A 17552-nucleotide genomic window follows, 5' to 3' on the forward strand; every position below is an offset into this window, starting at 1 on the left:
GATTTTGGGTGTTCAAACCCCTTTTGATTCACTTTTAAAAATTTCTTAACTTCCTGAACCGGAAAAATTTAATACTACGAGCCGTTTTGACACATACATTTTATTTGAGATTGGTTACTCTTGAAACAAGTCGTTGAGCACCATAAGAGGGTGGCTGGAAAGGGTTGTAAGTTGAGCTGGTCGGCTCTCCGGATCGGTTCACGTTTCGATATTAGCAACAGTTGTGAGTAAATTTTTCTCCGTCGCAATGGCTGACATCTGAATAGCTCACCAAAATGGGTACGAAAATGGACACGAAACCGAAAACGGTATCAGGAGAAATTCCGCCACCGAGAAACTCTCAGCACCAGGAAGCAGATAAATAGGAACGAGTAGCGCCAAGAAAGATGAGAAACCTTGCGAAGCTAGTTATATGGAGCTGTAAACCATTACATTTGGCACCATCGGCTCAGTTTGCGTCCCAGCAGGTGACAGTATATGCAGCAGATCTGAGCAGATTGCCTACTGATGATTCCTTCTCGATAACAAGCATTGTCCCAATTTGATGAAATGAGTCGACTAGTATACAAGACTTGGCTCTCCAGACCTCGAAAACATCTTCAAAACTTGAGATTTTATACCTCTTGAGAATTTTCTGCTTACGGGTCTACAAACACGCACTTCGTATTTTTTCACATAAGACTGATAAACTATTCACAAGAATTAGTATTTCAAAGTAGTATATCGAATCGGACTGCGGAGTCCCAACCTGTCATTCAATTGCTCACAACATCTCGCACAGTAAGCATCTTTAATGTATGTTAAATTTAAAAAAAAATGGAAATTTAGAGACAATGCGACAGACGCTATTATAGAACCCAAAACTTCTATATGAATTAACTAAATTAAGCTACTACAATAAAAAAAACTGTTTATGGCGAACAACTTGTACTGTTTACTAACCTATTAAATATATTAAATTCAACATTCATTCAACAATCTCTAGCCTGTATGCAATGCGGCATGGGAGGTACGGTGCATTTGCACGACACACACTTATCATCGGAAGAAAGCGAATCGCCAACATTCATCGTCAGATTGCCAAAGTTACACTGCATCTTCGAGTCAGCTTCGCCAATTGAGTCCAATCGTCCTTCTACGATAATTGTATCCTTGTCATCAGCTAAAACAAAAACAATGATTATGCAATAGCTCACATCTATTAAATGGCACACTCCAACTTACGACATCTCCATGAGATTGGACAACACCGATCAGTCCCAAAGTACACCGGGATACAACCCTCCATTACTCGATCAATGTTGCGAAGCTCGATACCACAGTTGATTTCATAGCAGTTTGGATTTCCCACGATTGTACTGTTGTCAAAATTTTTCTGGCAATGACAGAAGTAGCAACCATCGTCCTTGGGGTATATTTTTTGGCCCTCCAGATATTTTTCACCATCCATGTAGCACTCGCTTAATTTTTTAATGGCGTCTCCGCAAACTTTTCCAGATGCACAACATCCTCGAGGAGTGTATTGATTAACACAATTTTCATCATGACTGAAGAACTCCGGACAATCGATATAGGCACAGGTAAACGATGCAGGAGAAGAATAGCTGTCCGCAGGAATTTCTGTCAGATTATTTAAGTTGCTTCGAATAAATCACATACTTATCACATCGACAGCCAGGAGAACAGGAAACTAATTCTTGATCTTCCGTAGTCAGAGATTTCCCAGGCTCGTAAATGTTTCCATTGAAATAGCACTTTTGGCCGTCACGATCCGTTAGCGCCGGGCATTCAAATCTATAAAAAAAACATCGCACGTGAGCATAGCAATTTGGGTACGAGCTTCAAAAATAAATAAATATGTCACGTTTCCTACGCATGACCAAATACGAATATCCATGTTGCATGCAAACCGAAACAGATTCATACAGTTGCTGTACCTACAAGCAAATATCTACGTCTGGGAAGTTTTGGAAGATCAATGCACTCACCTATTTGGGCAGCGCTGTCCTTCATCTTGAATCGGTTTACAACCAAGCTCAAGGTAGTGTTTGAGTCCTGGCGGGCACACATCTTCGGCTATAACTGGTGTAATAAAACAGCATTAGTGATTACTGTACAAAAATGTGTGCATTATATAAAAATGTGTTCATCGACAGGACGCAAATTGCTCATTTCAAGCGGAATCCGAACATTTCGATACGGGACATGGCCAAAAATTTGATGTTTGGCAAAGTATTTTCCAGTGGTCCTAAAAATGATCCGGACTTAAAACGTACAAGTTGTAGATCTTCCAAAATCAGAACAAGCACCACCACTATATCGCCAAAGTGCGCGTTCGGATATTCTACACGGCGCTTAATTGATGATAAGACTTATATCAAAGCAGATTTCAAGCAGTGACCGGGACAAGAATATTTCAATTGTAAAGACGAATATGCTATGAAATTTGCTTCGAAGTACCTGATTTGGCAGGCGATAAGCACATGTGGCATACGTAGTGAGCAATTAATTACCAAAGCCACCACGAACAGAGAGATTTACACAACTGAGTGCCATTTTAGAGATAGCGTGGACAAAAAGCCGCTAAGTTGGCCTCATTTGGCGTCATGACACTATTCCAATTCCAATACCGTACAAAAGTGGTATGCGGCTAATTCGGTGAATTTTTTTGCCAAAACACCTGAACCAATCAAACTGTCCGATCGCAACCTATTGGGCCACGATGAAGCGCACACTTCGGAAGACGTGTGTCGACGGACAAAAAGGAATTATTGAGGAAGTGAGAAAAAACTGAGAAAACGTACCAAAAACGACTATACAGGCTCTGACGGAGGATGTCAATCGTAAATGTTTATAGTATTTTACTCAAATTCATCCTCAAGTTTAACAGATATGTGTTAACTGAAATAAATATATACATGCATATAATGAACTACTGAAAAACGTTGGTTTCATTTCGATAGCTATACCCGATTTACCAATCAATCTTAAGTGTCGCAGTAATTAGCGACCAACTATTTAAAGCGTGCAAGTTTCCGCACTCTATGTATGAAGGATGATTTCTTGTTGTAAAATTGATTCATTCCTTTTAAAAATCAACTATTACGTAATTTATGGCTTGTTGTTTTTTAGTTTCGCTTAGAAAGTAGCAAGCAAATCTATTCGTAGAATATCTGAAACCGCAAAAACAGGCTGCGGTTAGTTATCTAACATATCGTTAAAAGGTTCGTTATGGCGCAAAGATTCGCAGAGGCTCCGACAAAATTAAACCGTAAAATATTTACGATGAGGGATGAACGTTTTTTTATAATTAGAAGAATTCTTCAAGAAATCCATTACGCCGAATAGAGCATTGAAAAATAAGTTTGTCCTGAAACGTAGTATACTGAGAAAGGTTTAACTTGATAAAAACTAATTATGTTTAGTTAAGAGCGATATTTGATCAAAAAGTATTTTTTCACATTGTGTTTTGTTTATAGTCTCCTAAACTTTTTTTCACATAGCAAGAGCTTCAGAAACACCTAAAAGAAAAAATGAACAAGCTTTGTGAAAACATATAGCTTGAGTTAAAGTTTATCTGGACCAGGTGCTCTGATGTGTTTTTAAAAGGAAGTCGTGTTAAATCTCAGATTTTTCCACAACATATATGAATATAATACATCAAAATAAAGAAGAATTTACTGAGGAATCTGAAAATGACAGTATTTTAAATGAAAAATTGCTTGAAAAGAAACCCCGATTAAAATATATTATGAAAGAATCTGAAAAAATGTGATATGTCGCGAATTTCAAGCACCCCACAATTCATAAGCTTATAGTCCTAAGTGTACTCTAATGTGGTTTTCGTTTGAGGCGAAACTGAGTCAGTTCCTAACCCCAAGTGCTGTCAAAATGTATGAACTGACAGCAGTTGGGGTTAGAACCTGACTCAGTTTCAGGTTCAAGTGAAATCGCCATAAAATTGCAAAATGCAATACACACAGAAAAAAAATATTGGTAAAAATAAGAGTTTTTCACTCTTAGCAGAAAACAACCAACGCATAAAGCCGTGTGGTGTCCGGCGGGCTGAAATCTTTTTGCACTATTTCAGCCAAGAATAGAACCTCTGGGAACTGCTCCCATGTCGTAAGAGGCGACTAACAACATGCTAGAAGTTCCTAGGTCGAGGTATTGCTCCGTACCGAAGACTTAACCTGGGCGAACCTTAAGGTTCAGGGTTGTTAATCGATAATTAATCGTCATCGTCGATAATGTTAACCACCCGTCAACGTCATCGGAAACTCCGTTAACGATAATGTATCGTCGGATTCATCGTCATCGTCGATAATTCATCGGTGGTTATCGCGATACATTTTGCGTTACTTTCCCGTTTATTGGAGTTGAAGTTGATGCGGTTAAATTTCAATTGTTTAGAAATAAATAACTATTGAAGGACATGTTGTTGGCAGTTGAAAATCAATTGTTTGGACATTTTCTAAGCAAAGGGGGGGGGGGTCCGACGATGTGTCAAAATCGAATTTTTTGTCAACTTTTCGGGAGTGTTTTATATTGAAGGGAAAGTTATTGGTAGTTGACAATCAATAGTTTTGGTCATTTTCAATACACAGGAGGTTCGACGATGTGTGAAAATAGATTTTGTTCAACTTTTGGGGAAAGTTTATTATATTGAAAAAGCTATTGGTAAGTGAATAATCAGCTCCAATAAGACTTTAATTTGACTAGTATCGATGAACGCGGATCAATACGTACTGAAAATTCGCCGCGTCTGTTTTAATGAATCTAATTTCAAGTTCCGTTTTTGGTAACAAACCCGTCCATCAGGTTAACGATCCTTTGTATTTCCCTTCAATGTTCGATATAATCGTTCGTATACATGTATTTCACAAACAATCCGATATTAGAAATAGGAAACGCTTTCGCTGATTTATAACATCTAGAGCTATCATAACTCTTTGTATAACGTGTTATCACTCGATAGTTTGCAACCCAAAAATATATCGTAGAGAAGGAATAGCGAAGTTAGTCTAAATAATGTCGCAATAAATAGTGATCCGGCCCATTAAGCAGATAAGATTAGTTTTTCTGGGCAATACTCCCACGATCGGCTGTGTGGAGTTGAAATTGCTTTTGTTTAGAAAACATAGGATACTCTCGGTAGCCGGCTACCCAGATTTTAGAAGAACAAAAAACTTAACAAGATCTTTTTCGAGCGATCGTGTTTTCGAAAACTAACTGAACTACAAACTAAGGGATCATCTATAAATGACGTAGCATTATATGGGAGAGGGGAGAGTTTTGCATTTTGTGATGATGTGTGACGACGGGAGGGTAGGGGGTCATGTCAGGCTATGTAGCTTTTTCAAAGGGGAATAACTAACATCGGTTTTTATTTAAAAAAATCACGGGGACAGGGGGGGAGAGTTACCGTCAAGCTACGTAATTACCAGGGGGTATTTAGAGGTTTGTGACGAAATGCTACGACAGGGGAGGGGGCTGGTAAAAATTGCTCAAAAAATGCTACGTCATTTATGGATGATCCCTAATAAACTATGCTTTACAGGTCGCATCGCTTGCTTGGAGCGAATCCTAGACCCTATTTCCTTCCAAACTACCAACTCCGCGACACCTATGGAAGAGTCTGATGAACCTTCGGTATAAGATTCCTCATTTTATTCAAACGATCGCCGGGTAAAATCAGCACCGACACGATAGAAACCACGAATAAATTCGTCGCGTGATTGAATATTATTAAAAAATATAAGCAGTGCTCCTTATAGCCGGCTATCCGGAGTTCAAGTTGCTTATTTTGCTAATCGTATTAATACAACAAATGGTAAATTTCCCAAATTCTCGGCAGCCGGCTACCCAGAGCAATTATTACATGATAACGCTATTGGCACACTTACTAACAACTCTCCCCTTCCCGTGATACATGTGGAGATGCAGAGGATTCCTCGGTCTCTAGTAGCAACATGTATCGGACTAACATTCCTTCCTTTCCCAGAAGATCTGCATTCGGACGTAGCCGGCGTCGGTATTGATCAGCATGCAGGGATCGGAATAGATTGTACAATGTGGCTCATCATGTTATTCCCAAGCATGTTGTTCCAATCAACATTTTGCAACCTAATTTGGTTCTGGTCAATAACGGAGTAGCAACTACGGGCGATCTCTTATGCTTATGCTTATGCTTATGCTTAGCAGAAAACAACCAACGCATACTCTTATACTACGTTCACACTACAGAGTTAAAACACGTTATAATAATTAACAACAAGAAAAATATCATCAAGATAGCGTTGAAACACGTTTTAACTCGTAGTGTGAACATGGTATTAGTTTGAAAATAAAACTTTTATTTTGATTATCTTAAAAGAAAAACTTTTATTTTGATTATTGTTCTAGGTTAATTTAAAAGTTTTACTTTCAACCTGATAGTGGGCGTTGGTAGTTTCTTTTTTTCTAAGAGCGGAACCCTTATTTTTACCAAGATTTTTTTTCTGAGTGTAACATTTTCAAAGTTGTCATTTTTTCAAGGTATGAAATATGAATGCTTTTCAATGTATCGATTACAAATGAAAAATGTTTCCTTTTCAACCCCTCCCAAAGCCTTTTAAAAAAAAACAAAATAGAATTAGATTTCATCAAGTTAAAGTAAAGTTAGAGTAATTTTTAAATTTCGGCCTATTTCTTTTGACCAATTTTCAATGCCCATTTTACCCCACTTCCCCTCAAAGTAGGATTTTAATATTTGACCGTGATTGGTTCCCACCAAGAGGGTGAATGTTTTGACGTTTCTTTGAAAAATGAGTGAAGCCAACATAAGCTGGCTTCCCGGCTCGGATAGTTGCCAAAAATGACAGCGAACGCGCTTTAAATAACATTCACATTGCTACGAGCCAATAGTGTTAACACGACCTGAAACTTGTCGAATGCAAACAAACTTCATTTTGATGTGCTTAACCGGTATGCAGGCGATAAAAACGTACGAATTTCATAGAGAAGAAGCAATGCATGAAAAAGCGTGCTTTCTCATATATTGTTAATATTTATTTATTCTGAATCCCACTTTCAACTCTGTTACAGTTCATGTGAACAGACCTTAAATATTTGGAACGTAGCTAGCGCTACTGGCATTTGGTGGTAGCTTCAGGCAACAAACAGTTATCATGGGGCTGGTTCCCACTAATTACATGCACCGAGCCGCAAGTCTTGAACAGTTTCCGTTCGAAGCTCCACTTCTTTGACAATGGAAATAAACTAATTTCGTTCGAGGGCAAACCCATTTGTCTTCGAACGTAAACTGAACCGAGTACAAAACCTGGAGTCGCATGCTAGTGCGTGTATTACATTCGTGCTGGCTACTACACCCATATAATAGCTACGTCTGGGTGCGGTAAATAAAGTAGTAAAGGTGAAGACAAAACCAAAGTCCCGGTCTTTTCGTGCCGGTCTTCAGTTTTCTTGTCGACCGAATCCACTGTCTGCTTAGAAAGGTCGAGCATGCCGAACGTTTCGATGCTGGAGCATCCGTCTAGCTGGTGGCGGAATATCTCACCGCCGAAATATTGGAGCTGACAAGAACATGACAGCCCATGGAAACAAAAAGACTAGGATTATGCGCCGTCAGCTGCAGCTGTGCATTCGAAATGACGAAAAGCTGAACAAATTGCTCTCCGGTGTGACCATTGCACAAGATGGTGTGTTGTCTAACATCCATACCATTCTGCTGACAAACAAGACCAAAAAGAATTAAATTTTTCTTTGTCAGCAGGTGAAACAATGCCGGAAAAAAACAACTCAGATCTGCCATTGCATTCGTATGAAGAGTTTTTATTTGACATTCCTTCACTCTCCTTCGTTGACGTATCATATTTGAATTGACCTACAACTTCCTTGCGGATTAGTGGCTTCGTTGACTTCTGACAGCGGCGAATTTCTCACAGGGCGAAAGTTCCTGTTTGGTAGCGAGAGCACTTTCGCGGACGGCCTTCGTCGCTAACTGCTTCCGAGGAGCTTTCCATTCCGGTGGACTTGCGGACTGTCTGTTTGGCACACGCCATGACACGATAAATTCCGCTCTGCTACTACCGATGCTGGCTGGTAGCACAATGACGGTCAAACGAATGATGAGAAAATCGACCGACCGTTGTATAGTCGCGTGAATACGTACCACTATCGCTCTCTCGGTCGTTTTCGTTTCCATTCCATTCTCTACGACAATTTTGGTGGTTCGGAAAAGAACCTTTGATGGTCGCATTGGTGTTGATCGGTGATAAAGTTTTAATGTTCGTTGTATACTGCGACTTCTGTCAGAATGTCATGATTGGTGTAGGTCGTCAACCTGTTATTATTTTATCGTGTGTTGTATATTACAGATTTTAAATTAAACCACTGGATCAATTATGATATGAGAAATACGAAATATATCTTCTACTGTCTACATTGATGCATTTCCTTTATCAAACTCGTTATAAGTGCTAAAGGTGTTAAAACATTTCAGGTTACAGTATACATTTCGCCAGATACAACTATTATAGAAAAGCAGGTTTTCATAACACGTATTTTATTTCCGATAGTTGATTCGGGAGACTTTAGCATAGATATTTCAAAGTATAAAAATATGAAATGATAAGCTTCGTATTATCTCTGATCCTGCATAAAGCACTTGAAAGTTCATGCATTGATCTGCCAAGAACATGTTTGCCGAAAACGTCAATGTAGAAAGCCAAAGACATACTTTCATATAACAGACCAATGCTAATTGATCCAGTGGTTTATTTTTTACTCTGCAATATACAATACATGGTAAAATAATTGCCGATTGACGACCTATACATACACCAATTATGCCAGATTCGCATTCATGTTTCACTAGTTCTCATCAACTTAAAAATGAACTCCTTTTCTTGTGAGACACTTGACTAGAGATTTGCTCAGGAACACAATTAATGTCTCCGTTTTTGGAGCTAGCGTCAAACCAGCGCTACCTTAATCGTATCACTAAGTTAGTGTCGGATTCTGATGAGACAAAGTCGAAACGCATAACTAATATGAAAACGCATTTCTTTTGTAAGAAATGTAAAAACTTATCAAAAATCATTTCATTGATATACAAATTTAGACGAAAAACTGGAAACGTTCAAGTACACGGCAAATAAGTTGCGAACCATCTAAATAAAGTTTTTCGGTGATCCTTTTCACTGCAAAGACGCTTTCGTGTTTGAAGTTTCAAGTATAAGTCACGACCCCGTAATTTTCAAGTATAGGTCAGGATCCCGTAAGGGAGCAAAACGAAATACGCTATAACTTTTCTTGGATCATAATAAAAATTTAAGAAAAAAGTTCATAAGAATAAAGGAATTTCGATTTTTGACTCAACTCTATAAATATAATCCCTTGGGGTGACTAATGCTAGGTTTTTTCTAAGGGGTAGGCTCGATTTTGTGAGGAAAAGCTACTACGGGGGAAAGGGCTCGAAAATCCCCTAAAAAGCTAGTCCCGTTTTTATATCTATCTTTACACGCAGAAAAATGTATATTAAATTCCAAAATGATTCGCTTAGAAATCAAAAATATATATTTTTGAATCAGGGCCTAATTGCAAATTTTTTAGATTCAAAAATATTTGTTATTAGATTCCAAAAAATGGTTGTTGTTTCTACTAACAAGTCCTCATAGAACTTTGTTTAGATTTAATAATAATTTTATTTGAATCTATCATATCTTTTTGATACAAAGTATGTTATTTGTTTGTTGAAATATGCTTTTCTTTTTAAAACAATGAAAAAATCTATTTGAATCAATAAAATTTTATTTTGTTTTCAAAAAAGGTGTATTTAATATTAATATCTTGATTTTAGTTTTTGCCTCTACCCTGAGATGCTTGTATTTTGCACCGAATCCCAATCCCAAATTCCAATTACAACTCGTAAACGACAACTTTTCCAAATATTCCGCTAAAAAATACTGTTTTAGCTCCTCTACTTCCTTTTGTTTGATAAATTTCGACGGTGTATTAAATTTCTGGAATAATAACAATAATATTATATTCTTAGGTATTACCCCATTTAAAAAAAAAAATTCTCACCTATGAAAGTACTCACGACCGCATTGCACTAATCAAATTGTATTTACATTCTTATATCGCCAAATAGTCTAAACCTAGCGTCTTGAACTCCAATTCTTTATTCTCGACCTCCGATACGTCCATTTTTTATTTTTGTGATACAACAAAGATCGAACCAAACACAGTCTATCCACTTTCAAGCAATATTTCAAAATCTAACAGTAATATTTTTGTTTTAAATAATGCTATTGTACAACCAACCAATGTTTTTGGTTCAACTAAATACTTGAATTTGAATCAAAGTTTCAATATATTTGATACGAATATTCCCTGCTTTTTGCAGGGATTTAAGAATCGAAATGCAGATTATTCTGTCACTATTGCCAATATTTTTGTACCAACAATATTTGATATTTGAAACAGAGAAATTTTATTTTTGTTTCAACAAAATCTTTGACTTAGAATCAAAGTCGCAAAATATTTGATTCGAATATGCCTTATTTCTCTGCGTGTATTCTTTATTTAATTTAGTGCCGCTGCTGTGCTATGCCACTTTGTTGTCAAATATAAAAATAAGTTTAAAGAAAGCAAGAAATGGAGTTATTTTTTGGGGGGGAATAAATTGCAAGGTAGGCTTTGAATTTTTATTTTTTTACTACATACTTTGACTTTGAAATTTTAATTTTGAAGACTAAAAAACATTGCCGACCTTGAAACTTAATGATTGTTAAAACTACTGCCGAGCAAGACTTTTCTTAAAAGTATTGGCCCAATCTCCTTTTTTTTATTGTCCGGTGAACATACCGCTATGTTGTTTAGATTACGATTTTCAAAATTTCATTTTATTTTTTTTATAGTCTATAATAAGTCAAAAAATTACCCAAAATTTAAAAAATAACAAACTGTTGCAAAAATTTTGATTTGAAAAATAAAAAAAAAATCTGGCTGCCAACGTATTATGAAAAATATCAATTTTCTGATTACAGATTACTCAATTAGTCACAATTGTACTTAAGCGGGACCCATGCAGTTTCAACATCAATGTGATCAATGAGTTTCGAGGTCGCTAATTGCCATTTATTTCCCAAAAACAGCTAAAGTCCGGGTCTCGAGAGTAGAGGATGCCCTTAAAAAGCATTTTTTGTAAACTTGTTATAGGGTAGATTTTTAGATGTTTCACAAGCGAGACCTTTTTTTTTGACAATAAATCAATCACACTTTTTCAGTTTCATGCGACATGAGTATACTTTTTTCTACAAAACAGATGTGTTGAGAGCTGTTTTACATCGGTATACTAACAATCAATACTGGATGATCTGATTCACAACCGCGTACGCTCTCCTAACTTCTGATTGCAATGATTCCTAAAACTAAACGAAACTGCGTATATTTTGCTATTTTCATTACACTGCTTCGAACTTACAACTGATAACATGCCACATCAATATGCCATCTGTCGCCTTGAACCACGGAAAAAAGAATATTTACTTAAAGATAAAAACAAACAGTGCACTGGAAGCACCGACCGCTTGATTGATGATCTCTGAGTCATTATGTACAACCTGAATGTGATCGCGCGGCTACCGATAAGTTTACCCACATGCCATCAACTTTTCAAGATCATTGTGCATCAGTTCGCACGTTGCCATATCCGCAAACCATTCCACTAAACAGCACTTTTCCCAACGGATGCATCTTTATGTTAAACTGTACAAATTATTTCCGTCAATGAGTGGGTACTCTAAATGAATAAAAGCTATATAGGTAAACAATGCTTTTCGTTACCATCGCAAATAGCCACGATCAAACACAGCAGCATCACATCCCCGACGGCGACCTTTTCCATTATTATATCTGTTCTGTATTTCCGTAACAACTCAACAACAGATTCGCTTTTGCATCGAAAAAATCACACCACCTACACTCCAACTAGTAGAACTCGCGGATCGATAACACGCTAGCAAGCAATCGGTATTGAAACTGGTTAAAATAAGTGATAAACACAAACTTTTATACTTTCGCGCACGACCGGTATGACGTCCCGCACGCAACCGGTTGTCGACGAATCACGTCACCTTCGGGCTCGAATCGTAGGCCTATATCGTTTACATAGTGCCAAATTTTATCACAACCGCACGAGTGATGTGAATCGTGCGACACCGCTATAGTTTTGGCGCTTATGGGCTGAGTCGCGTGCCACCGGACATTACCTGGGTGTAAGTCTCATTAGGATAGATAGCTGAAGAAACGTGTTAGAAATTATGATCCCTATATTAAGCGTAGGACCCCGGTCTGGAGGCTCGGAGTGTAAAGCGCTAGTTTCATAAACCAGTAGTTGTATGTTCTAGTGTCGAATGCATTTTGACACTAGCCCTGCAATTGTACTGTAAAAAGAGCGTTAGGCAGTTTGGTGAAAATAGTCGTCTTTTTGAAAATACCCTAATTTAATACATTGTTTATAAAATATAAAATGTTCATAAACAAACTAGTCTAGTCGATTTTATCAAAGTTGAAACACTCCCTACATAGACGAAGAATCAATGTAGAATTTCCAACTCTAGTATAGTACAGTAAGATTCCGTTTTTGGCACGTTTCGTTTTTGGCATGCTCCCATTTTGGCACACCGTTTTTGGCAACATTCTTGCTGTACATAATAAGTCTTTGAAAAATGTGCAGTAGATATTTTTTTCGTATCAATTGACATCACATTTGACTTTATTTCCGAACATGGGAGTCATATTAACCCTGAAAGGCCTCTATTTTTTTTTTCAAATTTTGTTAAAGTTGTCTCATATTTTCAATACATTACTGTGATAATTTTGAGATGTTTTTCGCAATGTTTTTTTTTAAACAGCGTTATGCATTTAAGGGTTAACTATATTTTACACTATACGTGTAGTATTTAATGATTACAATAAGTATAGAAATGTATTATTTATGTATAATATAACTGGTAACAGTGTAACTAGTGTCTGACGGAATCAATTTTTATAGTAAGACCCAGAGTCTGTGCACTTTAAGTGTCAAGTACAGAGGAATGCGCTACACTGCATAATAAGACTAGCTCTGGAGAAAATTTTCAATAGAACGACGTCACTACAAAACTTGGCACTAAATTTTCAGTACATATCCAAAGCCCGTAATACAAAACTGATAGCTCCCAAATAGTTTGTTTTAGCTTTTGATGTCTTTGGTAAATTTGTTTTTTGGTGATTTTTTCAAATGAATGGAATTAGGGTGGTCTTTGTGGTTAGGGAGTTCAAAGCATCGACTGTTTAGATGTGTGAAGTTTACTTGCGCAATGCCCTACAATATAATAACACAAATAAATTGAAGCAAGTTTGCTGAATAAACAAGGCAATCAGTAATGATTAATTTGCTATGATTTTTTTTAAAGATTTGGGGTAGGGTGGCTCTTGAAAAATTGTTCATTAATTTTCAGAACAAAAAGAGATAACCCCAAGTTGCGAAATCAACTCTAAAATGCAATAAATTCTTTTTAAATTTTGACGTCCAATCGACCTAAGAAAAGCGATCCGAATTAAATGATATGTTACATCTCCGTAATGAGGGGCATTGTACTCGAGAAGTGCGCAGATTGTGAGAATTCTACTGGACGACGCACAATGTCGCCTAGCCGTACAAAACCTCAAAATTTTATTTTGGATTTTTCATGATTTAACATTTTTCTCTGTTTGTAAATAGGTTGAATAAAGTCTTCTCAAAATATTAAGTCTTGAGGAAAAAAGATAGATTTTTTACAGACCTTCAAAGGTGAAATAGATGATCAATTCTGGAAAAGAAACTGTGTTCAAACCTATATTATTCAAATGAATATATCATTTTAGTAAAGATTCCGATTAGGGTCGAACTAATTTTATTAGTATAATTATTCGGTGGACTTATACCCTTCAATTTAGTCAATACAAGGCTTTCTTCTCAGTCATTCTTTCTGAAGAACAAATAAGTATGCATTAAATTAAACAAATAATCGTGCATTAAATTAAAATTATTTATTCAAAGTGGCTGTACATTTTTTTTCGAAACAATTCGAAAAGATCGCTTGTAGTTCATGACTTTTGAAAATTGGTGTACTTTTCGAAAATAAATGTCTTCTTTTGCCCCTTTCTGCCCCGAGGTATGAATTTTCATGATATGTCTGAAGGAGACGCATAATAATGTTTGCGTACCCAGCAATATATTTTTTAAATGTCTCTTAGCATTATCAATAATTTAAAAAATGGGTATTCTGCTAAAAATTCACTAGACCAATTTTTTTAAATGAATTTATATTCGTAAATGTTGAATTTTCAAACCACCCTACGTGTCAGAATTAAAAAATAAAAATATAGAATTAACACCAAATATGAATTCAGCGACGTAAAATTACCCCAATGTGAAGTTTTCATCAAATTCGGACACCTTCTGAGGTTTTGTCCGACTTTTGTATGGAAGGTGTGCGACAACTGAATTTTATAAAAACATGAATAAAATTGAATTTTCTTATTTTTTTTAATCTCATTCCATTTCACACATGATTAAAAATACCTGAAACATTTTTGAAGTCGTAAAACGAAAATCCAAACTTCAAAAATAAGGTTCCATTTTTGGCACGGTTCCGGTTTTGGTAACTGAAAAAAAAAAAAAAATTGTTGCCAAAAACGGAATCCAACTGTATCAAAATCAAGTACTATATTCGCGGCCTATGTATTTCGGTAAAAATTTATTCTAGAATATTTTGGATCCGAGAATCCCATATTACAATTCCTAGTATCAGGATATTTTGGTTGTCTGGAAGTTCAATAAAAGTTCCAATATCGTACCAATTTTCAATATAGAAAAAAAAAACTTGTTTACGGTCTAGGACTAATATCTATAATAGAAAAAAACTGTATTTTATTACAAAGTTTTTACTAAATAGAAGCTATTATATTCTTAAAACAAACCTTATTGGAAAACTCACTTTCTCGACATATTACTCTAATTTTTAACACCCTTCCGTTTTTGGAACGCATATTCTGCAGGCAGGATTCAATCAAATTTAGCACAATTCCTCTTCGAAGAGTATTATTTCCTTTTTTATTATGAAAATTAGAGCCATAGTACTCAAGTGAGAGTAAGGATGTGAAGTAAACAGATCGGAAAACATTAGAACAGGCTTAATATCGTACGGGCTTAATTTTTGTCTTCTGCTAATGAGGGTCGAGCTTAGGCAGCATAACTACGAATCACCAGAGTTCACTAGCATGTATCCTGGTATAGATAGACATGTCCATCTTTACCGTGACAACCGACAGTATTATTTACATTATTTACATCCCGTGAATTACGTAATAATGTTGGCAACGTAACGTTAATTACGTTATAATGTTGGCACGTGAAAAATATGGGTGAATAATGTCAGAGACATAACTGCAATGAAGTAGAGTTCACTTAAGTTTTCCCCTTTCTAACTTGTGCCATAAATTGCCATCGGAATCTCCAAGTAAATCGTTTGGGATGATTTTTTTACCTTTGCCATATTCCCTGAAAACCATTTCCCGGAAAGAAATTCTCGGCGGAAATACTGTTTAAATTTCATCGATTTCTAATGGAACAAACAATTTGTATGCGAACTTTTGAAGTTACCAATTGTTTTCCTTTCTTTTACAAATTGCAACATTCATTGATAATATTAATGGAATTTTATTGATGAAAAACTGAAACCTTTGGGGAATAAAGTATATTCATCGGTTATCCCACGGTGCACCAAGTCGTAAAAAAATTAAATATTTTGCATCCCTCACTACGATGCTCTAACAGATAGTTAAAAAATGGACATGCCTATTTTTTTCGTTTTTCACAAATCTAATCAGCAGAAATAGAAAGTGTTGACAATTTGAAAACGGAAGTCTGAAAAAATATTGATCCTCACGATTGCCCCTTATCAGCAACCAAAAACAATACGTTTATATTCACCACCAAATCAGAAGTAGATAATTATTTTGATAACCGTTTTCTATTGCTGAAATGAAGATAAGAATTGGTTCTTTCTAAATTTTGACCATTTATTTTTAGCAATGACTACATAAGTCAACTACTGTATAATAATTGCAAGACGGTAGCTATTTTAATCGAGTTTAAAATTTTCACCTCTTGATTTGGGGTGTTTTAATATTATTTCCCCTACATTAATATGTATGTAAAATGATTATACTTAGGCACTAAATCGCCGAGCTATCCGAACGCTATGACAAGAGATTCATAACGTTTTATTCATGTCGTACCAGCAAACGTTTCATATAAAATGTTCCAACATAGAAGTCACCATTTATACATAAACGTCAGCAAGTGCGAATGACTATTCGAGAGCTGAAAAGCGGTAGTGTCATTGGAAAGAACGGAATTCCGTTCGATTTTCTGAAAATCGAGAGTGATCGGCTGTACGAAGTAATCCACTGCGTGATCGGGATAATTTGGGTGGAAGAAAAATAGATTGACCATAAACTCAAGTGTTACAACTATAGAGGCATAACGATACTCAATATCGCCTAAAATGTACTCTTCCGCGTTCTGTTTAGCACACTGCGCCCGTTGGCAGAATATGTATTGCCAGTAAATCATTTTGTAATAGTCATGTCGACTTTACTTTCTGTGGACTACCGGTCGTTCCTTTCTCGAAAAAAACCAATTCCTTCGGCACCAGGAGCACCAGACGGGTTACCGCGTTGAAAATTGCACCAGAAGTGTTAAAGTTTTCAGTTTTATGCAGGAGGAAACAAAAGTGTTCGAAATAATAAATCAAAAAATTCTGCTGCAAATGTGATTATTTTCGTTCCAATTACACTCCCATAGGCTATGCTGCTGAACAATGCTTTAGAAATATCTACAGAAGCATGTTGTCAGATGCGTTACTGATAAAAAACGTATCACATCAAAAGTGCAACTCCTTTGACCTGACAGATTATTGACATTCAAAAGTGTCAAAAACAAACTTCTTACTTTTAGTAGCTGGTAGGTTAGCATGCCTTCCAGTCTAGCTGTTTTTATAATATTTGATCGAAAAAGTTAATTTTTTGTCGATTTCATATCATTTCATTTGACAGCCGTGAAAATAGTTTGATAGCGAAGTGTACACGCAGAATTTTAATTATGCATCCATAGCATACTGTACAGATTTACTATTGGATATACGCATTCATAATCCTGTTCGATTTCTTCCATTTCAATATCCGTCGGAATCCCACCGATCACACCTGTAATACAAACGAGGTGTCGCGGAATGTACACCTTATATCCTTTTTCCACCAGTTTAGCATCGCCAACCAGTAGATTTGGTTTGACCCACGAGTTGAAAAACACGATAATTTTGTTTCGTCCTAGGTACTTCAGCTCAGTGATCGCGTTTCTGTATTTTTACATTTTTCGCAGAATTGGTCCAACCGAGAATTTGTTGATCCGTTTTGTATTGTCGTCCATTTCAATGTACACTCGGAACGGTGCA

General features: G+C 36.3%; 1 protein-coding gene across 1 annotated transcript; it reads right to left on the minus strand.

Moving 5' to 3' along the window:
• Positions 1-910: 910 nt before the first annotated feature.
• LOC131690484 (kielin/chordin-like protein) lies at positions 911-12038 on the minus strand. The gene is made up of 5 exons (XM_058976285.1): positions 11854-12038; positions 1989-2082; positions 1660-1794; positions 1225-1604; positions 911-1162 (listed from the first exon to the last, which is right to left on the minus strand). Exons 1-5 carry the CDS (start codon positions 11912-11914, stop codon positions 972-974), a joined length of 861 nt encoding a protein of 286 aa, XP_058832268.1. The 5' UTR covers positions 11915-12038; the 3' UTR covers positions 911-971.
• Positions 12039-17552: the final 5514 nt, after the last annotated feature.

The sequence above is a fragment of the Topomyia yanbarensis genome, chromosome 3 (assembly GCF_030247195.1).
Source record: "Topomyia yanbarensis strain Yona2022 chromosome 3, ASM3024719v1, whole genome shotgun sequence".
Classification (NCBI taxonomy): domain Eukaryota; kingdom Metazoa; phylum Arthropoda; class Insecta; order Diptera; family Culicidae; genus Topomyia; species Topomyia yanbarensis.